The sequence below is a fragment of the Festucalex cinctus genome, chromosome 1 (genome assembly GCF_051991245.1).
Source record: "Festucalex cinctus isolate MCC-2025b chromosome 1, RoL_Fcin_1.0, whole genome shotgun sequence".
NCBI lineage: Eukaryota > Metazoa > Chordata > Actinopteri > Syngnathiformes > Syngnathidae > Festucalex > Festucalex cinctus.
In genome coordinates this window covers 25,745,533-25,771,041 of record NC_135411.1, presented here as the reverse complement: position 1 = coordinate 25,771,041, position 25,509 = coordinate 25,745,533, and the positions used below count along the sequence as shown (strand labels likewise).

The 25,509-nt window shown below is 42.6% G+C and overlaps 2 protein-coding genes across 5 annotated transcripts in view; both read left to right on the top strand.

Annotated features, from left to right (window-relative positions):
* Positions 1–10,097, top strand: part of ankrd12 (ankyrin repeat domain 12) — a 43,324-nt gene extending 33,227 nt beyond the window's left edge. For both annotated transcript variants that reach the window (XM_077525794.1, XM_077525795.1), the window contains 8 exons: positions 152–355; positions 3,557–3,699; positions 3,775–3,922; positions 4,004–8,127; positions 8,201–8,299; positions 8,467–8,610; positions 8,682–8,777; positions 8,998–10,097. In XM_077525794.1, the coding sequence (XP_077381920.1) occupies positions 152–355; positions 3,557–3,699; positions 3,775–3,922; positions 4,004–8,127; positions 8,201–8,299; positions 8,467–8,610; positions 8,682–8,777; positions 8,998–9,183 (5,144 nt within the window). In that variant the 3' untranslated portion in view covers positions 9,184–10,097. The remainder of the gene's footprint in view (positions 1–151; positions 356–3,556; positions 3,700–3,774; positions 3,923–4,003; positions 8,128–8,200; positions 8,300–8,466; positions 8,611–8,681; positions 8,778–8,997) is intronic.
* An 833-nt stretch (positions 10,098–10,930) lies between these two features.
* Positions 10,931–24,193, top strand: twsg1a (twisted gastrulation BMP signaling modulator 1a). Of its 3 annotated transcripts, none has more exons than XM_077525792.1 (5): positions 10,931–11,260; positions 11,958–12,130; positions 17,832–17,931; positions 20,526–20,786; positions 22,792–24,193. In XM_077525792.1, the coding sequence occupies exons 2-5, from the start codon at positions 11,990–11,992 to the stop codon at positions 22,971–22,973; spliced, it is 684 nt and encodes a 227-aa protein (XP_077381918.1). In that variant the 5' UTR covers positions 10,931–11,260; positions 11,958–11,989; the 3' UTR covers positions 22,974–24,193. The 3 variants fall into 3 exon arrangements, with proteins under 3 accessions (XP_077381918.1, XP_077381917.1, XP_077381919.1); XM_077525791.1 differs by having other exon boundaries at positions 11,955–12,130; XM_077525793.1 differs by lacking the exon at positions 10,931–11,260 and adding an exon at positions 11,289–11,376 and having other exon boundaries at positions 11,955–12,130.
* Positions 24,194–25,509: the final 1,316 nt, after the last annotated feature.

Genomic DNA, 25,509 nt, shown 5'->3' with positions numbered 1-25,509 from the left:
AAGCAATTAAAATTTGAACACAAAACAGTGGAGCAGCACATGTAGACAGACAACATTTACCAATACTCACAGGTTTGTTACTTTATCCTTTGCAAAAAATAACTATTTCTGTGGCTTACTGAAATGGAACCTATATATGTCTGTTGAACAGATTCCACACCCAGCCACCCCTCGCAGACCACGCCAGTGCCCAAGAAGGTCCCCAGCAGCGCTTCGTCACGGCAGAAGGACAAAGTCAACAAGCGGAACGAGCGCGGCGAGACCCCACTGCACATGGCTGCCATACGGGGTGACGCCAAGCAAGTCAAGGAGCTCATCAGCTTGGGAGCTGATGTCAACGTCAAAGACTTTGCAGGTGGGACCGCGATGCCAGGAAATCTCCACTTCATTCATTTAATTTAACTAATTTTAACTCATTCGCAATTATTTAGCATTTTGCTGTGATCATAGTAAATGAAAAGATGTAGGATGTAATGGTATGGGCAAAAAAACTTCACAATTTGTTACATGTCGTGGTTTTAAGGTGATATTTTGGTTGACTGTGTTTTTGTTTTTTGTGTGTGTGTGTGTATGTAAACCCTTTCTTTTAAGGAACATGGAATATCAATTTTAAAATTCTCAAAATATATACTTCTTTTTTTAAATCGTATTGTACAGTTAGATTATGTTTTTTGTACAGTGCAATATCAATAGTCCGTTTTTTTTTTTTTTTTTTTTTTTTTAGTAATGTTACGCTTCCTATACCTTATCGGGGGCTGGGTAGTTCATTGAAATTTAATCTGGATTTCTTTTTTTGGCTTGTTTCAATCTTCAGCATATATATATTATAATCAAAGGGGGAAAAAACGATTGATGTGCCCAACAGTGTGGTATGTGTGCAAGTTCCGGATTTTGTGAAAGTACCCTGAATGTAAAATCCCATTGTCATGCTAACGAAAAATTAGGATTGACCTCTGGGAGTGATATTCATTCCAATAATCAATATTCACACACACACAAACGCTGTAGTAACACAATGAGTACATTCAAGTAATAAACATACGCAAGGTGCTTATTCTCTCCAATCTGTTAAAAATGAGTTTTCTCATTGTGTGTGCTCCATCCATGTACGTCACCACACTGCCTGGAAGAGGCCAACGTGGGCACAACATGGAGAGCCAGTATTTTATTGCTTTTTATTGCTCTATTTATATATATGTATATATGTGTGTGTATGTATGTGTGTGTGTGTGTGTGTGTATATATATATATATATATATATATATATATATATATATATATATATATATATATATATATATATATATTAGGGGTGTCACGATTCGCCAACTCCACGATTCGATTTAAATTTCGATTTTGGGGTCACGATTCGATTTTTTTTTCGATTTTTTTTTTTTTTTTTTTTTTTTTTTTTCGCTCCCCCACTTTATAACACAGAGGCATATGCTTCTGTAGGCTAAGGCTAGTCTATGATCATTGGTTCTATTCATTGTACAGTAAATCTTATTTCAAAAGATCGGCTACATATAGGTGATGCAATTTCCATATTATTTTTGTGTAAATTTATGTAATATATGATAATTGACATTAGGCAGGAATGATCAAATTCAAAGAATTTATTTACAATATAAAGTTAACCGTCTTGTTCTTACTGAAGTGTAAAATAAAAAATAAAAAAACAAAAACAAAAAGTCACAGTGGGTGCCTGCCATCTATTGACTGTTTTTGGTTACAACAGTGTGCTGTGCGTTCCTCTTAAAATAATGTGCAATGTGCAACAACAACAAAAAATATATTGTATCCAAAGTCATGGAACAAATACAGCCTGAACAAACTATATCCCAACATTTACAGTTGCTGGGCATACTGTAGCGTGGTTCAAGTACACTAATTAAATGTTTGAATCCAGCGTTTTCCAAGGCTGCAGGTCTGCTGCTATAAATAGACCTATGGATCTGGCGTTTCGCGCGAGCTGAAGTGTGTGGAAGTTTCACTGTAAATGAGGATGAAATAGTTGGTTGGACCGTTGTTTTCCCACTTCTAGTTGAATTTGATAAATCTAAATCTTTGTGATGCCTGCGTAAATGTCCCGTCATGTTTGTCGTGTTTCCCGTTGTTACGGCTGGCGGCTCGGGCCCGCCGCCGGCTCCGCTCCCCTAGTATGTATGTGTGTGTTTGTGTCGGCTGGTGCCCGTATAATGGTACTTCAGTTTGAATGCGCCAGCGCGACACTCTGATTGGAGGACTGTGCCAGCGCGACACTCCGATTGGACGACTGTGCCAGCGCGACACTCCGATTGGACGACTGTGCCAGCGCGACGCTATTGTGTATCCGTGTATTATACCCCTATTGGTTATTGTTGTTTCTCCTCCGTTCTGTCAGTTCTGTCAAATGCGGTTATTATTTGTTCACCTTCCACTTTCACTCCCTTGTCAAACCCCTGCCTGAAATTTCAATTAAAACTACTCAGATGTTAAAGTCGACCCGTGTTTATCTACTCTATATTTTCTGTTATTGTGTTACTTCCCTTCCCCTTGACGAGCCGGGCGTAACACCGTGGCCGAGTACAGTACGCGCACATAGCATATCTTGCAACTGTGGTCTTTTTATCGACAACGTGAACGTTGTCGACATAACTCACCGGGAACGCAAAATGTTTCCAAACTGGTGACGAGAGAAGCGGGAGCGGCTTGAAGCACCATTGCTGTGTCTGTCCGCGCTTGCCATCATGACTGCAGGAGAAGTCAGCTAACAAGTGCCGTTAGCTAGTAGCTGAATGGCTGCGTCTCATTTGCTTTCCTGGGAGGTGGCGGTGGCGGCGGGCGCGGGGGGGGGGGCATCGAATCGTGTGTCCTCTCTTCTATTTCGATGCTCGAAATCGTGACGTAATTTCGATCGATTTCGATAAAAAATCGAAATCGTGACACCCTTAATATATATATATATATATATAAAGGTTATTCTTATTTAACGTTGCTATTTATTTATTTTCTGGTTGTTCTTTCAAGTTATATTCAAAGTTGAGTTTTCAAGGATTCTGGAATTTTTATTGTCTTACCATCATCACACATTTCCACATAACATACCACGAAATACAATACCCAAAGTCCCAGGTTAGCCCACTAAGTCCCAAGACTTATGAAAATAAAAATAGAAAAAAAGAAAATAATATGCATAAATACAATAATGTTTATCAATGATTTTAATGTGTGCAAAGAAGCAATGCAGCTAAAGTGAGGCTGCAGCAGAATGAAAATGCATATTTTACAAGGTCATTATGTACTTGACAAAAAAAAAAAAAAAAGTGTTAAAATGTGCAGCGATGAATGGCCATGGCTATGATAGTAGTTTTGAATAAATACTTAATTTGTAAATCACCGAACAATTGTTTTTATTTATCGTGATTTTGATGTCAATCAAAACATTTGTGAATGTTTTTTTTCCCCATCTTCACTCAGCCATATTAGGAACTTAGTGCATCTGTGTACCATATCATTCCTATTACAAATACATGTATTGTTACACCCCTAAAAAATGTTTTGGTGTTTTGAGCAGGTTGGACTCCACTTCATGAAGCTTGTAACCTGGGCTACTACGATGTGGCTAAGGTGTTAATAGCAGCTGGCGCTGAGGTGAACACGCAGGGACTGGATGACGACACACCTCTCCATGACGCATCCAGCAGCGGGCACAAAGACGTAAGACGCACACCGATTATCTGTCAAGATCATGTTTATGTATGGCTCATTCCAAATCCTGCGATTCTCATCCAGATTGTGAAATTGCTGCTACGCCACGGTGGAGACGCCTTCCAGGCGAACAAGCGCGGCGAGCGTCCAGTGGACGTGGCTGACTCTGAGGAGCTGGAGCAGCTGTTGAAAGGAGAGGCGGTGCTCTCCGATCAAGATGACAGCTCCTCAGGTACATGTAAGATTTAGATGTGTTTACAAGGTTAAATGGTTAAGAGACTTACCATATATATTCCATCTTTTTGTATTGCAGATTCCGAGGATCCACCATCTGTCAACCCGTCCAGCATGGACGACAACATGGATGACTCAGATGCAGAGAAGGACTCTGATGCCAAAGCTAAGTCATCATCGTGCATGCCTGACCTGGACGAGTATGAGTTCAAGGATGAGGAAGAGGAGGATGATCTGAGTAAAGCGCTCAATGATCGACATATCCTGCGGCGAGAATTGAGACAGAGGGAGAAGGAGGACAAGGAGTGCAACAATGTGGCTGGGAAGCAGAGTGCCAAAGGGGAAGCTCCCTCCAAGTCAAAGAAGCCGAAGATCCCTCGGGTGCACTGCAGCTCGGATACGTCCAGCGATGAGCAAGAGAGCCTCCCCGACAAGAGGAGCTCCCCTACCTGCTCTCAGAACTCAGAGGGCGTCAAGACCAAAAAGGACAGCAGCGAGCAGAAAGACAAGGGCAAAGTCAAGAGAAAGAACAAGAGCCAGAATAAAAATAAGGAAAACCAAGAAGATGGGAAGGAGAACAGCAAGACGCTGGTCCTCCAGCTGGCCACCGTGTCAGAGGGCACGGACAAAGGCCGCGAGGAGGACTCCTTCAAGATGTCCTTTAGCCCCAAAGACGACTCATCTGTGCATCTCTTCCACTTGTCGGCCATCAAGTCACCTAAACTCAACCACGGTCTGGTCGACAAGCATACACCGCTCAAGCAGGAAAATAGCTCATGTCCCACCGATGCCATCAAGTACAACAACTACTCGGATGCTGACTACTCCACGGAAGGCTCTAGCACCAAGGCCCACAAGCACAAAGAGAAGAGCAAGCACCACCAGAGGGACAGTGAGCGCGACGACGGTCACGCTAGCCCGTGCAGGGACACCGCTGGCCCAGTCGGGACCGAGGGCGCCGTGCGCAAAACAGACCTAGACATCAAAGCAGTGAAGAAGCACAAAGTCAAACATAAGGAGAAAGACAAACATCGGAGAGAGTACGAGGCGGAGCGCAGCCGTCACAGACAGAAGGACGCCAGGAGAGACGGCCACAGGAATCTGGAGTTTGACAGAGAGTTTTGGAAGGAGAACTTCTTCAAAAGCGATGAGGCGGATGACGCGCCGCCTGTGAAACGTGATGGGGAAGAGCACAGCGCCCTCCAGAGGATGTCTGACGGCTCTCCTTTCAAGGAGGAGAAGAATGCCAAGGAAAAACATTCCAGCGGCAAAGACAAGCGGCCGAGGGATGAGCGTGACAGGGACAAGGCAGTGAAAAAAGAGCGCAGAGAGGAAAGGGCGAAAGAGCGCGACGACAGAGGCGAGTGCGGCGGGCGGATTCCAGATGCCGAGCTGCCGCAGAGCAACAGCATGAAAGAGGAGACGGACGAGAAGCCCATAACTCTGGCAGCTGATCAGGACCATCTGGGGCACACGCGCGAGAAAACAGACAAGCGGCTCCCAGGAAAAGAGAAGGAACCGGAAAAAATTGAGAAAAAGCATCCGGACAAGGAAAAAAAGCTCAAGTCAGAGCACACAGACAAAGCGGAACCGCAGAATCAGTTGGAGCGTTGGAAGGAAAAAGAGCGATCTGGGGCCGTTTCCTGCCACTCGCCAGGTGATAAAAACTACAAGGAGAGTGATAAACTCAAGTCTCTATCCGCTGCAAAGAAGCACGAAGACAGCCGAAAGAGCCGAGACAAGCCGGACAAACGCTCTGATCGAGATTACGGCGTCACAGATCACAGAGAAAGAGATCGCGTGAGTTCCGATAAGAAGAAGCCTTTGGAGAAAACCTCAGATTACGGCAGATCTGAGCGCTCTAAGGATAAGGACTGTGACCGAAAAAGAAAAGAGAGGCTAAAAGATTCAACTATTTCCTCAAGTTCCAATCTGAAATTACTTCTGGAAGACAAGAAAGCTTATCTCTCTGAAAGTGGCAAATCTTCATTCACCAAATCTAAAGAGGATATGGGGAGGACTCCAGAGAAAGATCGGGACAGGAGGGAGCGAGACAGAGATCTGGACAGGCACAAAGACAAGGACCGACACAAGGACCGCTCCCAACAAACCAAGACCGGCAAAATAAAGCCAAGTGAAACGGATGCCGAAAAGGCCAAACCGAAAACCCCCATTGCCGGAGCAAGAGATGCTAGGCCCAAAGAGAAGCGCTTGGTGAATGATGACCTGATGCAGACCAGCTTTGAGCGAATGCTCAGCCTAAAGGACCAAGAGATCGAGCAGTGGCACCGGAAGCACCTGGAGAAGATAAAACAGAAGGAGCGGGAGAGGCTCAAACAGAGGCCTCTGCCGGACCCTGGAAAATCCAGGCCAAAAGACAGGACTAAGACCGACGTGTGCTTCAGCAAAGAACTCATGCGCTCCAAAAGCTCTGAAGCTTCCGATGCCCACGGCAGAGAAAAACCCCTGAAGGATGTCTCCAGTCTCAGAACTGTGTCCCTAGACGGAAAGAGCCTGCCCTCCATCGGCGCCAAGGTCATGTCGGCGGTTGAGAACTGCATGAGTAGATCCCCCCGGCCCGAGAGTGAGCACTGCAACCTCATGTCTAGGTCTGTGTCCCTGGTCTCAGTCGCCAGCTCTGAGGACTCCTGCCAGGCAGCGATGTTGACCCCTAAGAACGTGGAGTATGACTCCGACATGAATCCGGAGCCGGCTGACATACAGCCCACATTCCTGCAGTCCTCCCTCGTTATCCAGGCCACCAGGTTGCCATCTGTTCTGGATAAGGACTGCGTTGTTCTTCCGGATGTGCAACGGATGACACTTCCTGGCAAACATGAATCGCCGTACCTCAAGGCCATCTTGGACGAGGATGCCAACGCATCCACTGAAACCAGGGTTTCTGACAGTCCACCAAAACACCAAGCAGAAGGTCCGCGGACAAGGGAGACGTCAACAGAAAGTGAAGAGGTGGGTGTCAGTCAGCAGTGTTCAAATGCTGAGTTGGTCGCAGAGTGTACTGCTGGCAGCTCCTCACCGAACAGAGAGCCTCCAAGTCTCACACTATGTGGTAGTCCTGCATTAGAAACCTCTGATGCCGCTTTCATGAGGGACATCCCCTGTCTGGAAAGTCCAACTTCACAACCGGAAACCACCAACAGGGACTTTGACCCACCGTCAGCATTTCTGTCGACAGAACCACCAGAGCTCACAAACCCTGAAAGCCTCCTGCCTGGGGAGCCCATCCCACCAGTCAATCAGCCGGTGGACTCTTCTTCGGCCCAGCTTTTGGAGCAGAAGGAAAAACTGTCCATCATGGATGGCGTAGAACACCAAAGTGTTCAAAATGTCCCTGAGAGCACCAAGATAGAGTCGAAAGACAGTCCGGTACCCACTACCAGCATGACTGAAACTCTAATAAGCACAGAGTCTAAATGTTCGCAAGAGAATGTGGACCCACGACATCCTGATGTAATCACCACCTGTGACACTCCAATGGAGATGTCGGACGATGAGTCGATCACGACGAAGGAGCAAGAGATGTGCGACGTCCAGCAGAACCTTGAGAACAGTCCAAGTTCCTCACTCGAAGAGCAGCAGACTGCGGAGTTATCCTCTGAATTTCACCCAGAGCCCATGGAAGTGGACCCTTCGGACAGGAAACCGGAATCCTCGGCTGAAGACTCAAGTCTGGCTGCTATGCAGCCGGCGGGCCACAGTGACCTGAGCAGCAGCAGCAGCTGTAGCAGTCGCAGCAGCAGTAGCGCCTCAGGTAGCTCTTCCCCCCAGTCTGGAGAACCGGAGTCGGACTGCTCTGGCACCAAGGTCAAGCTGCGCTCTTCAGACGAGGAAGTGGACCTGCACTTGCCGCACCCGCGCAAAAGGAAGATGCCTAAGCCACCCCCCTGCCAGGCAGGTCCGGCCCTACCGCAGGACCAGGAACGGGAGAGTGGTGAACCCATACAGCAGCAATCGCTCGCTGCTATTGTGGCGTCTGTCAAGCTGGAGGAGATCGAGCCCTACCAAACAGAGCGCGCTAACCCTTACTACGAGTTCCTGCACATCCGGAGGAAGATCGAGGAGAAGCGCAAAGTGCTGTGCAGCGTCGCACCTCAGCCGCCGCAGTACTACGACGAGTATGTCACATTCAACGGCTCCTACCTCCTGGATGGTAACCCACTCAGCAAGCTGTGTATTCCCACGGTAAGTCCAACCATTGACATCCTACCACTAAATGTAGAACTTGAGGTTCAAATAATGGTAATATCCTGGACAGATAACGCCGCCTCCCTCGCTACCTGAGCAGCTGAAAGAGATGTTCAAGCAACAGGAGGTGGTCCGCATGAAACTGCGCCTGCAACACAGCATTGAGCGGGTGAGACGGCCTACAAGTCACTGTTTTCCATCCATCCAGCTTCTTTTGTTTTTCACCTCTTGCTGGTCACCAGTCAGTTGCGTATAAAGCTCCTCAGACACAATAAAATTTTTCAAAATTCACCAATGTCACGCGTGTTAATGTTTTTTCTTTCTTTGGTCTTCCAGGAGAAGCTGATCGTGTCCAACGAGCAGGAAGTCCTGCGTGTGCACTATCGGGCTGCGAGGACGCTGGCCAATCAGACTCTGCCGTTCAGCGCCTGCACCGTGCTACTGGACGCCGAAGTCTACAACATGCCCCAAGAGGTCCAGGTTAGAACCGCGGGAGCAACCAGGTCATCCTTGACTGGCGGCCACCTGACGTGAGCGTGTTTGCGTTGCAGAGCGACGACGGCAAAACGTCAGTGAGGGACCGATTCAACGCCAGGCAGTTCATGTCCTGGCTGCAAGACGTCGACGACAAGTTTGACAAGCTCAAGGTCAGTTGCAACGTCGACCTGAAAGGTTCCGCTTCGCACCTGTGTTGCATGGAGTCAACCTGACAGCTATCGCAACCCAGTATCATATTAGGTTTAGATATATGTAAATAAAATGTATTAAAACATTAGACAAATAACACATTTTAGAGTGAACATATTATTTGATAATTGTTGTGTATGTATTGTAAATAATAAAATGACTATTGTCTGCACTTCCCAGACGTGCCTGCTTATGCGTCAGCAGCACGAGGCGGCGGCGCTAAATGCCGTGCAGCGTCTGGAATGGCAGCTCAAACTCCAGGAGCTCGAACCGGCCACTTACAAGTCCACCAGCATCTTCGAGATCCCCGAGTTCTACATCCCGCTGGTGGAGGTCAACGACGACTTCGACCTCACACCCATATGAGCAAAGCCACGCCCACGGTCACCAAAATGTGAAGCACTTAAAGGGGCGGTGTACTCAACCGACAGCGGTGGGGAGCACTTAGGACCAGCGGGATGCCGGTCCAGGAGGCCCAAAGGTCGGCCAGCGCAGGAAGCAGGGGCGCCAAACAGAACGCCAAATAGGACGCCGACCCTTCAGCGCCACCTTCTGTCGCGTTAAGCAGGGTCACTTACACACGTACACATGCACACACACAAACGTCAAAAAGTTGAGTGTGGATACTTTTGTGTACAGATTGTGCTCTTATTTTTTTTTAACTTATTTTATACATACAAGAACTTGTGCATTTGTACATAGCAAAAAAAAAAAAAAAAAAAGTGTAATTATTATTATTGTTTTAAGAAGCGCTGTGCAAAAACAAACCAACAAAAAAAGTACTAGATATTTTGATTGTAAACGTCTCCTGTTTTAATGGACCAAAGTGTTTGTTTTCAGTGTTTTCCTCTTTGTCCGTGATGTCCTTGTGTGCTTTTCAGTCTTTTTTTTTTTTTTTTTTCTTACCGTGTTTTCTCCCGTCACAATTTGACGCTGTGCATGCCTTTTTTCCCCCCCCATTTCCCACCCCCAGTATTTCTTTTATTATTCCCGCGTGTTCTCGCCTCCTCCGGTTATTTTGTGTGTGTGTGCACGTGCGCGCGTCTATGCGTGCTATCCCGTGTGTGCGTTCGAGTCGTGGAGGAGAGCGAGGAAGTAAAAAAAAAAAAAAAAAGTTTCAACATAAAGTCACAGCAAAAAGCTATTTTTTCAACATAACAATGCCTTTTGATGAACGATAGTTCTAAAAAAAAAATGTCTATTTTAATATTTACTTGTTACATGACCTGTACATACTTGTAATATATAATTGAATAAATTTTATTTGTTGTGAAACTAAAGCTTGCTTGTGCTGGGATTTTTATTTTTTTAGTAAACATGACTTTCTTTAGCCAACTTTTAATAGGGATCCATGCATATGAAGTTGTAGAAAAACCTTCAACATGCCTTTTGATTTAAATATTTAAAGTAATAATTTTAACTACATTTATAAACTTTACCAGTGTAATTATATTTTCCTTTTAAATGTAAACTGAATTTGAATTTTTTTTTGTATAAATTTATTCGTTTTACATACAAATTGGGTTTTAAATTTTCTTGAATTTTCCTGCGTAATTGTATTTTCAATTTAGACTGTAAATGAATACTCCTTAGTTTTGTTTTTCCCCTGTATAATTATTTGCATTTGAATAGGGAATAATTTGAATTACATCAAAAATATTTTTATTGAAAACTAAATTAATAGTAAAATAGTTTTATTATATTAAAAGATTGTAAATGCATTTGTATAGTTTGCATAGAAATTAGTTGTGAATAATTTCTGGAATTTGTATAATTTTAAATGTAGAAATGAATTGGCGAGTGTAAACATTGTTATAAAACTTTCGCCATTGTGACCAAACTTTGCTTCATAATTATATCCTTTTGAAATAGAGCTGTTATATAAATGACATGAAATATGGCAGTGCTAATTTAAAACAGATGTCCGATCAGTTTGCAGTAAAAAACATCGCCAGCAGGTGGTGCGCACAGCTCAGTACTGTGTTATGACTCGCGTTATAAAATAATAACAGACGTGAAATACACAACCGATTCTAACTTGTAGGGTTTAATTTAGCATAATTTATTAAAATAAAAAGCGGATGCTGACCGTCATCGGAAGTGGACAGGAATTGCGCAGCAGGTGATGTGACGTCACAGCAGGTCGCCCGAAGACAAAAAGGCGGGAGGGGGCGACAACAACAACCGTGTTGTTTTTAGTTCCGATTCTTTACAACTTGTTAGATACTAGTGACACTCCTCTAATCGCCTCGGACCTCCCCCACAGCCTTCCTCTTCTTCCTCATCGTTGTGGAGCCCACGCGTGGGAGCTGAGGAGCAAAATGAGCGTGTGCCTTTAAGGCCTGAATCTGACGCCCCTTGTTAGCCCACACGCACGCACACACATTCACCGTTCGAACCGAACCGAACCACTCGAAAAGAAACGACTTCTCAGCGCGCCCTGGTGAGTTTTCAACCATTTTAAAACTTCGCTTCGAGCGCACGTTGTGTGTGAGAAGAAAAAAAACAATGCGGCGGCATTTATAGTTATAGAGCGGGGAAAGGAGTGAGAACGAAAAGGTACATGTTTGTGTGGAAATCCGCGAGACTGGAGCTGATGTTGCCAGATGTTTGTTGTTGTTCCTCTTCTTGTATTCCACCACTACTTTTGTATTTCTTCTACAACTACTACGTCGAATTCTACTACTTTAATTGTTCATCATGCACTGGTGTTGCTTTAAGTTCAGGGACCGTATGAAATCATTGTTGTTAAAAGTTTAGGTGAGTGTAGTTATATGTCTATTAAAATACTGTATGTAGCTCCCTAAATCACGTCTAGTGTCTGATAGGGACTGTTTGAATTACAAATTAGTTGAATTGTCCATATAAATCCCAAATTATATAACCATCTCTCTGTTATTATCTATCTATCTATCTATCTATCTATCTATCTATCTATCTATCTATCTTAATCAAGTCTAATGTTACATTCATGGACATCCTTATTAGTGCATGAGATGCTGTTGTCAGGTCTTAATTAAACTTAACACCGTTAAAACAATGCGATCCAAACAAACACCTCTTTTATACAGAAGAGTGGAAAAATCCGCCATTGCACACTTGTCGAGGTTTGTCCCGCCTGTGCCGTGTCATCGCAGAAGGTGTTCCAGTGCCGTGCAGGTGAGCCGTCAGGATGAGGCCTGGTCAGCTGATCCGTCCCGCCTCTGCCGCCACTGTCACCGTCACGCTCCTCGTCCTCCTCTCGGCGCTGTCTCTCACCTCCGGCTGCAACAAAGCTCTGTGCGCCAGCGACGTCAGCAAGTGCCTCATCCAGGTAAATGCCGATCCTGCCTCTTTAGCCAGCAAAATGCACATCATGGAAAACTGGATTGTCCCGCCTCGGTTACAGCTGTGATACGAGTTCATGTAGGACAGAAACAAACACGGTGAATGTAGAAGGTGACATCCCTCATCTGTTACAACTCTACAAATTGAGAAGGCAGAAAATAGTCGGGTGTAGGCTATAAATTGCTTGTTGGACAGTGACTGTAGCTTTCGGCACAACAAGGGGACCAAAGTTGTGCCGTGAAGCGTGTCAAGTCTTCAGTTAGAAGAAAAAGGCAGAAGAGTTTGTTCTGAACTCTTGTTTTAATACCGTTATTGTCTGAGCATAACAATCATGGCTAAAAGAGTGCTTGTACTCTGTAGCCCAACTTCTTGTAGGTCAACGTCACGTTGTAACTCCTTTCAACGGCAAACTTGTTGAGAGAGCGGCCAAGTAGTCACGCCCACCGTTTTTTCCGCCAACATCTGCCAGCCTTGTCAGGAGTTTGGACCCAGCAGCAAGATGGAATGTGGAGGGAGGGCTGGGTTTTGAGCCAGTGATGATCATGAGGCGTCACTTCCCGTCTGCCACATCTGTGCGTGTATCAAGCTCCAGTGCATGATGGGACAGCAAGTGAAATCAGCCGATGTGATGTTCCCGCATGAGCTGTTTGCTTGGCTTTCTGCCACCTGTCACACTGAATTTGGTCAGATTCGACTCCTGCTTGTGTGTGTGTTTTTGTTTATGTGCGCATTAGAGAGACAGAGTGTGTGTGAGAAGGTGTATTGTGCGTGTTAGAGAGTGAGAGAAGCAGTTTGTGTGAGTGTGTGTAGCGGAGAGTGTCTGATCATGAGAGTTTGCATGTGTGCGTGTGTCCGTTACAATAAGTGAGTGTAAAAGACTGTGAATGTGAGAGACAGAGTGTGCGAGAGAGTGAGTGTGTGAGAATGAGAGAGTGTGAGTGAGTGTGTGAGAATGAGAGAATGAGAGAGAGGCTGTGAGTGTGAGAGAGAGCGTATGTGTGAGTGATGGAGTGTGAATGTGAGAAAGTGAATGTGTGTAAGTCTGTTACATTAAGTGCTTGTGTAAGAGAGGGTGAGAGTGTTTGAAATGTGAGAGTATGAATGTGACTGAGCAAGTGTGCTTGTGCGAGTGTGCATGCCTGTGAGTGTATGGTACAATAAATGTATGTAAATGAGAGATGGTGGTGCTGAGAGAGAGAGAGAGAGAGCGCAAATGTGTGAGTGTGAGAGAGAGTGTGTGAGTGATGGAGCGTGAATGTGAGAAAGTGAATCTATGTAAGTTTGTTACATTGTTTGTTTGAGAGAGGGTGAGAGTGTGAGAATATGAATGTGACTGAGGAAGTGTGTTTGTGCGAGTGTGCATGCCTGTGAGTGTATGCTACAATAAATGTATGCAAGTGAGAGATGGTGGTGGTGATGAGAGAGAGAGAGTGCGAATGTGAGAGTGTGTTTGTGCGAGAGAGTATGTGAGAATGAGAGTGTGTGTGAGAGAGAGAGGGGGTGAGTGAGTGAGAGAGAGAGTGAGAATGAGAGAGAGAGTGGATGTGAGCGTGAGAGAGAGCATGTGTGTGAGTGATGGAGCGTGAATGTGAGAAAGTGAATGTATGTAAGTCTGTTACACTAATTGTAGGTAAGAGAATGCGAGAGAGGGTGAGAAAGTGTATGTGTGTGGTAGGTATGAGAGTGTTTGAAATGTGAGCGTATGAATGTGACTGAGCAAGTGTGTTTGTGCGAATGTGCATGTCTGTGAGTGTATGCTACAATTAATGCATGTAGACGAGAGATTGTGAGTGTGTGTGTGTGTGTGTGTGCGTGGGTGATGGTGTGAGTGTGAGAAAGTATGTGTGTGAGAGTTTGTGAGTGTGTTTTGTAGAGTATACGCAACAACGTTGTGTGAATGTGAACTTAGAGTGTGAGAAATTATGTCTGTGTTAAAGATTGATGTTGTGCGAGAGAGTTTGTATGTTAATGTCTGGCTACATGAGAGTGTGCGTACGTGTTTGTGTGTTTGCTTGTGTTAAATATAGATGAGAAGATGACCTGAAAATAACAATAGAATATTGAATCGCAATATGGAGGAATATTTTTCAAAATGGTTGTTGATCTTTTTCACCCATTTGTGATCCAGATTGGCAAAACACATCCGCTTCCATGGCAACATGTCCCGAAATTTACCGTCTCTCTGTCCAATCTCATGGCGGTGAACACTGAACAAGCATTTGTGGTGTTTATGTAGCATCTTTTTCCAACTTGCGTGTTTGGGCCTTGTTGGAGGTCAACTCTTGTAGTATTGTGACATCTTTCACTTTGAAGCAGAGCGCTGTAAATATTTGGATGTTAAAAATAGTTGGCCGCCGCGTTAGCGCTGATGCTAATTGAATCCGTCAGCAGCCGGTTGAGCCCATGTTTTCCGAGCGTCTCCAACCAGCCGGCTTGTTTTCCCTCTGGATTCACTTTAGTCCCGATCCAAAACATCTGCCGGCCCGCTTTTCCCTCTCGCTGCTTCCAGGTGGCTTTTTTTTCCTTCTTTTTCTTCGTTCTTTTCTTTTTCTTTTTTCGTGTTGCCCGATGAGTCATCACCCACTGCGGTAGCTTCCGCGACCTCGTCGACACCAACTTGCTAGCTGTCACTAGGTGAGGCCTTGATTGTGTCGCCTGCTCGCAGCTGCAGTCCAGACGACTCAGAAGAGGAAATTAAAAACACTTCAAAGCCAGGGCCAGCTTCCATTTGCGTGTTACACTAAAGCCCTGAAAGATATTTATTCCACTTTTTTTGTCTTTACTTTTCAGTTCATTTCTAACAACCTGAAGATGTTACCCAGGAAGTTTGGTCACATTTGAATGTAAAAGACCCAAATGTGTTTCCAGTCCAGAAAAAAAAAAAAAAAAAAGCCCAAACCACTGAGAGCATGCTGATATTGCCCGGGTGACAGCTTGAGCTTTTATTTTGACATCAACCGCCAGCATTAAGCACTCCACTTGTTGGGAATGCAAATGCCTCAAATACGATTTCAGAGGGCTTTTCATTTCAAATCTCTTGAAGCAAAATGCACTAATATTGTCTAGGTGACACCTGTAGTTTTTATTTTGAAATCCCCACCCTGAACTACATTTTCATATTGCCTGGAAGATAATTTGAGCTTTTATTTTGAAACTCACCACCCAGCAGGTAACTAATATAGCCTGGGTAACTTCTTGGGGTTTTACTTTGAATTCGCCTTCAGCAGAATATTTGTCGACTTTTATTTTGAAAACCTCCAACAACTTTGCAAATGCCCCAAATGTTTTGTCAGAGGTCTTTGCATTTGAAATCTCTCCCAAGAAGTGTATATTGCTTGGGGGACATCTTAAGCTTTTATTGTGAAATGAAAACATTCTCGTTTTGACTGGGTGACATCTAGGTTTTTATTTTGAAAACAGTTATAATGTGTTCATGTTTTCCTCACTGACTTGACTTTTTCTTTGAAACCCCCCCCCCCCCCCCCCCCCCCACACACACACACACAACTGAACGCTCACATTTCCTTGGTGACACTTTAGCCTTTTATTTTGAAATCTCTCACTAACAGAATGCTCTCATTTGTCTATGTGACATCTTAGGCTTTTATTTTTGAAATCCTCGCACAGAATGCACCCATGTTTTCTTGGGTTAGAAGCTTGGGCTTTTATTGTGAAGTACTCTGCTATGGTTCCGATGCTACCTCTGGAGGTGGAAAGCTACTGGTTCAACTTCTTAACAGTTCACTCACGGCTAATTTGTTCAGAACCAAAACGGAAGCTTGGTTAGAGTCCGTTAAAGGTGGCAGAGAAAAAGTGGGTGAACCTTCCAGAAGATTTCAGCACCGCCCCCAAAGTGCACCCCCCTGCCTTCCTCCCCATCTCCTCCTCTTGCTTTCTTTCTTACCCGAGGCAGAACAAGAGAGCACATTCCTCCGAGTCAAGGTCACCGCTATGAGGGAGGCGGGAGAAAGAAGTAGGGCGGGGGGGAGAGAAAACACCTGGGGAACAGAACATGGCTACACTTTCCCCTCTCCTTCACCCCTCACTGCGCCTCATGCTGCTGCATCAATCTGCAGAAGCCTTGTTCCATATTTGGAAAGTTATCAAGTGTTGAGGAATGAAAACAAAACATGCACAGAAAAGGCAGGCAGAGGTACTCCAGGCTCAGAGCTAAAGTTAACCAGCTGTGGTTTAATCTGCCGTCTTCACTCAAAGGCCCCCAAAAAGAGGAACCTGAGGCTCAGCGCTAAAGCTAACTAGTCAATGTAATGTTAAGAAGTACGTATTAGCACAGTAGTTCTCAACCGCGGTCCTCGAGTACCTCTATCCAGCCTGTTTTGCTCGTCTCTCTCAGCCAACACAGGTGTTTGAAACGATCAGCTTATCAGCAAGCTCTGCATGAAGCCTGATAACGATCCACAGCTGTGTTGGCTGGGGGAGACACGGAAAACAGGCTGCATAGGGGTACTCGATGACCGGGGGTGAAAACCACTGTATTAACATTTTGAAATATAAAAGTATACAAATCGAATGTAGTGTAGTCACAATTCAATTCATAGCCTTTACTGAAAGGTTTGGTATGAGGAACCTGAGGTTCAGAGCTAACACTAACCATTCATCACAATAGAAAATAAATAGCCGATTGATTCTTGTTGCGGAATCGCCACATGCGTGAGTATGAAAGCAGTATGGTTACAGTTTGATTAATGTTCTTTAATGGGGTATATGCCACGGAAGAGGTGTGAATGTTTTTGCACATCAGTTTGTTTCCGGTTCGGTTTGCGACGTATGGACTGCGTCAAAAATACTTGTGCTTTCGACTTTGTGCCCCTTTGGTTGCGCGTTCGCAACCCAGACCGGAAACAAACTGCTGTGCAAAATCACGTCCCTCCTCTTCCGTGGCATATACCCTCTTAAGCTCCAATGTGAAGAACCTGTGGCTCAGAGCTAAAGCAGACCTAGTTAGCGTCATAGAAAGTAAATGGCAATCCATTGATTCTTGATGAGAAATACCAGCATGTATGTGTGAAAACAACCCAGTAAGAATTGTTTCCAGTTACCAAATATGAGGCAGCTGAGGCTCAGAGTTGAACATCTCAACATTCAAACAAAACACAAGCCAATCAAAGTAGACGTCCCTCCCCCACTTACACTACATATACAAACACGACCCCTCCACCTCTCCTTGGGGGGAGTCCAGCTAAATGAGTCGACTTGGTGGAGGAGTGTAAATGACGAGTGTTTGGTTCCCCCCAGAGAACAAAGATGACCTGGAGATGCCGTTCTCTATTGAACTATGATAAATCCTGGGGCTAGTTTCAAAATAAAAATGCGGGATCTTGGGCTCTATCGCAGCATTCTGCTAAGTGGAATTTTCAAAATAAAAGTCAGTTGAACTTGAAATCACATTTGGAGCCTTGAGTAGCAGGTCACTCAGAAAGTATGACAGCATTTTTCTGGAATTTGATTTCAAATTCAGATTCAGATTCTACTGAGACGGCATTTCAAAATAAAAGCTATTTGAAATTAAATTTTGGGCCTTGAGTGTGACAGTGGCGAGTAATACACTTTTTTCCCCCCGTTTCATTAACAATGTATTTACTGATTGGCGAATCACATGGTCTTACTTGACACGTGGCATCCATTTTGTCTCTTTTATCCCACTTTGCTTTTTGTTTTGTGCGTAGGAGTTGTGCCAGTGTCGGCCCACCAATGGCAACTGTTCGTGCTGCAAGGAGTGCATGCTGTGCCTGGGGAACCTGTGGGAGGAGTGCTGCGACTGCGTCGGTGAGCGTTGTGGCGATAACACCACAAATTACGAGAACGGGGAGATGCGATAGTGTAGAAGAGAGCACAGAATGCAGTACACAAAATCACTACAAAAGGTTTTGAGCTGATGTCTGATAGCGTTATTTATGGTTACTCGGAACTGGAGTTGAAAATAACCGGGTGAACAACATGCTGCTTCACCAATGTTATTAGTACTGTATGTTTTTAGTTTATTTTATTATTATGGGGTTGAAAAATAAAGTGGAAAAAGTTTTTTTTTTTTTTTTTTTTTTTTTTTAAAGGCTTTTACAAATCAATTGAAAAGTTGCTTTTTCATAAAAAATGTCTGGAGATATTACATAATTTTTTTTAAATTCAAAAAGTAACAACTTTGCCAAATGAGCCACATGCTGCTTCACCCAACACATGAGCTATCTTAATTAAACATATTGTCAAATTCACATTTTGTCAAAATCCAAAACATTAAAGTAAAAAAAATAGTAATTTTTTTAAATTACTGTTGTAGATTTCAAATGGATAATTTTATGAATATTGTGCGTTTTTTTTTGTTTTGTTTTGTTTTTTGTTTTTTTTAGTGCTGTCACATCATTTTAGAATTGATTATCCTAATAACTTTCATTGAATAAACGACCGGGGCTCTGCATTGCGATGTGGTAGATGTGTTTAGCTTTCTTGCGCAAATTAGTTTCCATTTCCAACTTTCACACATCTTAAAGGGATACTTTACTTATTTAGCCATTTTTGGCAAACATTAATATTTTGCCTATAATAAATTTGATGTTTTCATTATTTGTAATGTACAAATAGTACCTTTCAAAACGCATTTTGCAACTTGCTGTCGACTGAAAATGACATCACAAGGGCTCAGGTAACCAATCACAGCTCAGCTTGTAAATGTCACGTGACCAAACCGAGAAAACAGGTGAGCTGTGATTGGTTACCTGAGCCCTTGTGACGTCATTTTCAGACAACAGCAAGTTACAAAATGTGTTTTGAAAGGTACTATTGGTACGAGAAAAATAATGAACGTATCAAATTAATTATAGACAAAATATTAACTTTTTATTGCTATAATGGGCTAAATAAGTGAAGTAATCCTTTAAATGGACAGCAATGTGAAAAACCAATTTTTTGGAGCTTTTAGCCATGTTAAAATGCTAATTCCTCACCGAATATGTGACCAAAGTGGTCTTTTCCTCCATTCACCCCTCTCTGAGAAATTCTAGGTCATTCTGCTCTCCAAGCACCAGCCCCTACTACCCTGAGAAAACGAGCTGTTAACACTTTGTGACGTCGTTAGGTGTGGACTCACCCCCGCAACGCCGATGCGGACAACTTTCTCTGAAACTTCCACCACAAAGTAGCCTCTATCAGTAAACATTCTGTCCAAATGAAATCAAAGCAATTAATTATCCTTCACATTTGTAATGCCAAAGTGCAATGACAATTGGACGTTGGTTCTGGCTGACACTTGTGTCAACTACAAGTAAAACTTTTGTGCTGCTGAACCTAACTGAACAAATGGTATAAGTGGTTAGTGCACTTGCCCTATAAGCAGCAGGGCCACGGTTTGCAACCTACTCAAGTTTTTTTTTCTGTCTTCTTCCTTCTTTCCTCTCTCTTCTACCCTCTCGTCCCCTCCTCCGCCGCGATTTTTTGCGGCAAGGAGCCGTTGTGTTTGAAATGTTGACTGAAGAATTGATGGCTTGCGTTCAGAGGAGTGCTCAAACGTAGAGCTCCAACAGCAGACTGCAGTCGGCTCGCCGGGGGCGTGGCAATCACACGGGGAGAGGCGGGGTTTTACTGATTGGCCGTTTTACTTCTGCGTTAGAAAAATAACCAGCAAAACACCTAATATTTCATAAAAATTATATCACCATGGTGTCAAAGGTAAGAGTTAATTATATGCCTATAGTTAACTGGAAGGGCTTAAAATACTGTGATGTAATCCCTTTAAAATAATATCTAGTTTACAAACACCATGCAGTACTTTCCAATTAGTGATGCTAGTAAAGTAAAAACACGTTATCTTGCCGCTGAGCAATGTGATGGATTGCTGCCTTTGACACTGGGGACTAAGGTTCAAATCCAAGTCATGAAGTCAGTAAAATACATCAAAATAAAAAAAAAAAATACATTAAACTTTAAAATCCATGTAGGTCATTACCGGCAGCAAACCCCTATAGAAATGAGTGGGATGCATCCGGAAAGGATCAGATGTAAAAAGTATGCCAAACATTACAGTGGCGAATGGCGACACCAAATGAGATGTGCCCCTAACAAGGAAAACCTCACTGACTGTAGTATCAACTTTCCACCAAGAGAAGACGCTAGTAGGCTGGGAAAAGGTCATGAGTGGTTTAGTCAAGTCACCTTTATTTATATAGGTTTCGTACAAATGGACTTATGTGGCCTGGAAATGTTTGTGGCAGGCATACAATGATGTTGTTAAATGTTGTAAATGCTGTAAAATTTCAGGATAAAAAAAGAATAATATTGAGTATTTGCTCTAAAATGCCTCCTTCTATAATGTATTAAATAACATCAGTAGTGTACAGATAAATGAGTGTAATTGTTCTCATCTTCCTCAGGGATGTGTAATCCCAAGAACTACAGCGATTCTCCTGCCACGTCCAAGAGCACGGTGGAGGAGCTGCACCGGCCCATCCCGTCACTCTTCCGTGCCCTGACCGAGGGCGACGCTCCCGTCAACATGATGGTGGTCTCCTTCCCCGTGGCCGAGGAGCTGTCTCACCACGAGAACCTGGTCTCCTTCCTGGAGTCGCTGGACGGCCCGCACCAGAACGTGTCGGTACCCGCTAACAGCATCCACGCTAGCTACGATGTGCAAGGTGAGTTTTTTTTGTTGTTGTTTTTTTATCTTTTCATTATTTCAACTCGTGGTCAAATGTTAAGAAAATAATTACAGTTGTGGAAAGCATTCCTCGATGGCTTTAATATGACTCATGAGTCGATGAAGTTGTGGCGAAATGAATTTTGACATTTTTGTATGATTTTTTTTTTTTTTTTTTATGTTTTGTCATTGCATTATCTTAGGACTAAATATTATATAATAATAATAATATATAACTAATATTGTACAGATCTGGAAAATGATCTAGAGAACCATTATTCGGATGAGTCAATTGGTTTTATTGCAAATTGAATTTTTGTAGTAAACGAGGTCATTAAGCAAAATTTCAACGCAATAATAGATATCTCATCCTTTGTTCTTCTTTTGAGGACTTATTGACTAAATAATGACAGATCTGGAAATCACTTGCAAGAGGCTTTAATATGACATAGTTTTACGTAGTTCATTGTGTATTTTGACCAAAAAAAAAATCCCTTTCATTTCTTCATCTTACCAACATATTGCCTAAACCAGAGGTCTGCAACCTGCGGCTCTGGAGCCCTTTCCTGTGGGTTTCTGTGAATCTGGAAAAAAAATTGTAGAATTTCAAAAGTTTTTTTTTAAAATTGTATTTATTTTAATTTCTTAGGTAAAATATTCTTTAAACTTATTATTGATACAATTAATAAACATTCAAAAAATGCCATGAACCAAATGAGTCCAAATTTATAAATTGTTAGAAAAAGAAAGAAGAGAGGTAAATGAAAAATTTAAAAAAAATAAAAATACTGTACCTAAAAATGTCCAAAAAGCAGAAAATTACCATAAAATGTCCATAAAATTATCAAAAATGTCAGAGAATTGAATAAAAAAAAACACAGAAAACAAAACGTTCAGAGAAACCATAAACAAAAACAAATGAAGAAAATGCCCAAAAATTGCATAAAATGTCCACAAAATTGGCAAAATATGTCAGAAAATTGATAGCAAAAAAGGCAGACAAAAATGCCAAAAAAAAGAGCCATATGTCCAAAAAAGGAAGACGAAGGGCAGAAAATTATATGTCCATAAAATTATCAAAAAGTCAGAGAATTGAATAAAAAACACACACACACACACACACACACAGAAAACAAAACATTCAGAGTAACCATAAAATGTCCACAAACAAAAGAAAAAATCCCCCAAATTATCATAAAATGTCCCCAAAATTGGCAAAAAATATCAGAAAATTGATAGCAAAAAAGGCAGACAAAAATGCCAATAGAGCCATAAAATGTCCAAAAAAAGGAAGACGAGAGGCAGAAAATTAGCGTAATATATCCATAAAATTACCAAAAACGTCAGAGAATTGAATAAAAAAAGGGGGAAAAGAAAACGTTCAGAGTAACAATAAAATGTCCAAGAAAAAAATCACCCAAATTCCAATAAATTGTCCACAAAATTGGCAAAAATGTCAGAAAACTGATAGCAGAAAAGGCAGACAAAAATTGCAAAAAGAGCCATAAAATGTCCAAAAACGGAAGACTAGAGGCAGAAAATGAGTGTAATATGTCCAAAAAATTGCCACAACAGTCAGAAATTTGACAGAAATGCAGCAAAGTCTAAAGATGTTTAACAATTACCAAAAAATAAAAAAGAAATCCCAAACCATAAGACAAAAAGTAGAAGAAAATAATCTCAAAGTTTTATATGTTGCATATTTTTCTGTTATGGTGCAACTCTAATTAGCTGTTGGGCCCTCAGTACATTAGACTAATACTAACACACTTGCTTCCTTCATCACACAACGTTCAAATATTTTGTGCCTCCAAACAGATTTTTGGTTATTTATTTGACCGAAAATATTTTTTGACAGAAAAGGTTGCTGAGACCCCCTAGCCTAAAAAAAAAAGACAGATCTGGAAAACTTTCACCAGTGCTTTTAATATGAGATGTGAGAAGATAAGGTTTGTTTAAAAAAAACAACAACAACCCTGTTTTCCCGGCTTCTTCTCCCGCAGAGAACATGTGCACGGTGGTGTACTTTGACGACTGCGTGTCCATCCGCCAGTGCAAATTGTACTGCGAGTCCATGGGCGGCTCCAAGTACCGCTGGTTCCACAACGCCTGCTGCCAGTGCATCGGGCCCGAATGCGTCGACTACGGCAGCAAAGCCGTCAAGTGCATGAACTGTCTCTTCTGAGAAACCCCCAGCCCGTCCTGTCCCTGAACTGTTCCACAGGACTCAAAGGCCCTTTTCACACTGCCATTTTCCATCTTTTCAGCGCCGCTCTTCTGTGTTAATGGCACCAGCGCCCGAAGTTGGTTTGGACAAAGTCGACCCAGCAATTTTCCACCTTTCCGGAGAAAGGAAATTCCGCAATGCCGTTTATTAACACCCATTTCACCTCTCTCGCCATGTTGTGTTGAAAGCATTTATCTAACAACGGATTTTATGCGTCACACCAGACACTGGTAATTTTCGGCCTTGGGTACGCGGTAGAGCCGTAACTGATGCCGGGTGTCCAAATTATGAAAGGGTATTACGCCACACTTCTCCCACCCTTTTGTGTCAAAGGCAACTGTTGCTGTTGGCAAATGTTTTATACATCTAATACATATGATATTTGGACAGCGGGATGATGTGTCGCTGTGTGAACACCCACACAGTTGTATCAATATGCTGCCTTTGCTGGGTTCTGTGCGAAAAGGCAACAGTAGACAAACGTGAGATCTTCTGTTTTGGCTCCGACGCGGAAATCTCTTAGTAAAAGGCAAAGTGGATATTTTGTTGCCAAATGATGCAGGAATTTAGCAGGATCTCTGTGTAAAAGGAAAAGGTGGGAAAATTTGCTTCTTTTTGTTATCATACCAATGCAGAAATTTAGCAGAATTTTTGCAGAAAAGACAAAGGTGGATTGATTCTGGCTTTTTCTGTTATTGAACCAGTGGAGGAATTTTACCGTATCTCTGTAAATGTGGAAAAAAATACTACAGATAAATACTAGATATTTTGTTAAAATTCAAATGCAGGAAATTAGCAGGATCTCTGTATAAAAGAAAAAGACGGATGCAGGAATTTTAGCAGGATAAAAGACAAAGGTGTATACACTATTGGAAAAGCCTTGGGATTACTATGCAAAATTTTCCTGCCATTTTGCTGGGTTCTGCGTAAAAGGCCAAGTCTGTTAAGTTGTGTTTGTTTCTATTACGTAGCTGCTGCACACCTCATGACTGCTTAGACATCCAGCCGCTGCAATCTACCCCTCCACCCGTCCCTGTACACGTTTTTAGTCTGCTGTTCTGTTCCACTGTATATTTTTCTAATTGTGTTTATTTTGACTTGAGGTGTACTTGATGTCTAACGTATTTTTTACATGCTCCACTTCTCCCACCAAAATAAAAAACCTTTGGTGACGTGGACTTCAAAAGTCTTTCTTAGGGAAGTTTTGCTCCTGGCCGCAGAGAGAGCAAGAGTGCGCGTGTGTATGCTAATCTTAGCCATGCGACAGGAAAGGCATCATTTCCCGTGCGAACAAGGCTGTCATTATGTTATTCTGGTCCTTCTGGGCTCGCAGGTGTTCCAAAAGCAGAGAAAAGGAGAAAGTTGCTCCATGCCAGTCGCCCTACAAACGGTCTTTTGTTGCAGGCAGTAGGCAACCTCGACGCCAGAGGACTTCATGGACCACTCTTGTGGTGACTTAGGATGGATTTTTGCACTTAAAACCTTGATTTATAACCTAAACATCTATCAATCAATTTTTGGCCCTCAGTCCTACATGTACTATATTTACATCAATATATTTTGAAAACCTATTGCACTCACAGGAACTTCATTAGCAGTGCAATCAATTTGTTTTCTATGGTGCTTGCTTTTCAGGGTGGAGGCTGAGCTGGATCCTATCCCAGATGAGAAGAATACATGCTGGATTGGTTGCCAGTCAACTGGTCGCTAGTCTTTAAAGGGCACAATATAGTCAAATAATTGACTGGTCGTTTGGCAATGTTAATTTGCAATTGGTGGGTGACCAGTTCAACATGTACCCCATTTCTCTTACCAAAATGTCAGCTGGGATAGGCTCCAGTTCATTCAAGCACTAGTTTGGAAGATGGATGGATGCTTTTTCGTGACTTTTTTTGTGTTTTAGAGCCACCTCGTGGACAAATGTTGCGGCTGCAGCCCACGTGAAGTGTTGTGAAACAAACCCATGTACAACACTGGACTATAGTATTATAAATGTATGGACATAGAAGAAGTCAATTGATTTTTTTTTCTCAAATTAATTTCTAAGATTCTTTTTTGTTTTGCCAAAATATGAAAATTTGAATGACTTTCTTTCAAATATTTTCAAAAGATTGTCAAATATGATTAAATAAATAAATAAAATAAAAATAGAAAGCTTCTTTCTCGAAAATATTCAACTTTTCCCCCCCAAGATACATATGGAAAACGAGACTTCTTTCTAAAACTATTTTCAAATAACTTTAAAAACATTTTTCGAAAATATTCAACTTCTCATTTTTTAAGTTATATCGAAAATTTTCAACACACCCCCTCAAATTTATAGTCTGTTAAAATTTGAATATTTGTTTCTAAAAAGCAACATTGTCCCCCTTCAAATTGTACTTCTTGAAAATATGCAACTGTTTTCTCAACTGTAACTTTTGTAAAATATATTCTCCCCTAATATGTATGACTTGTATGTATTTTTTCAGAAAAAAAAAAAAAAAAAACACTA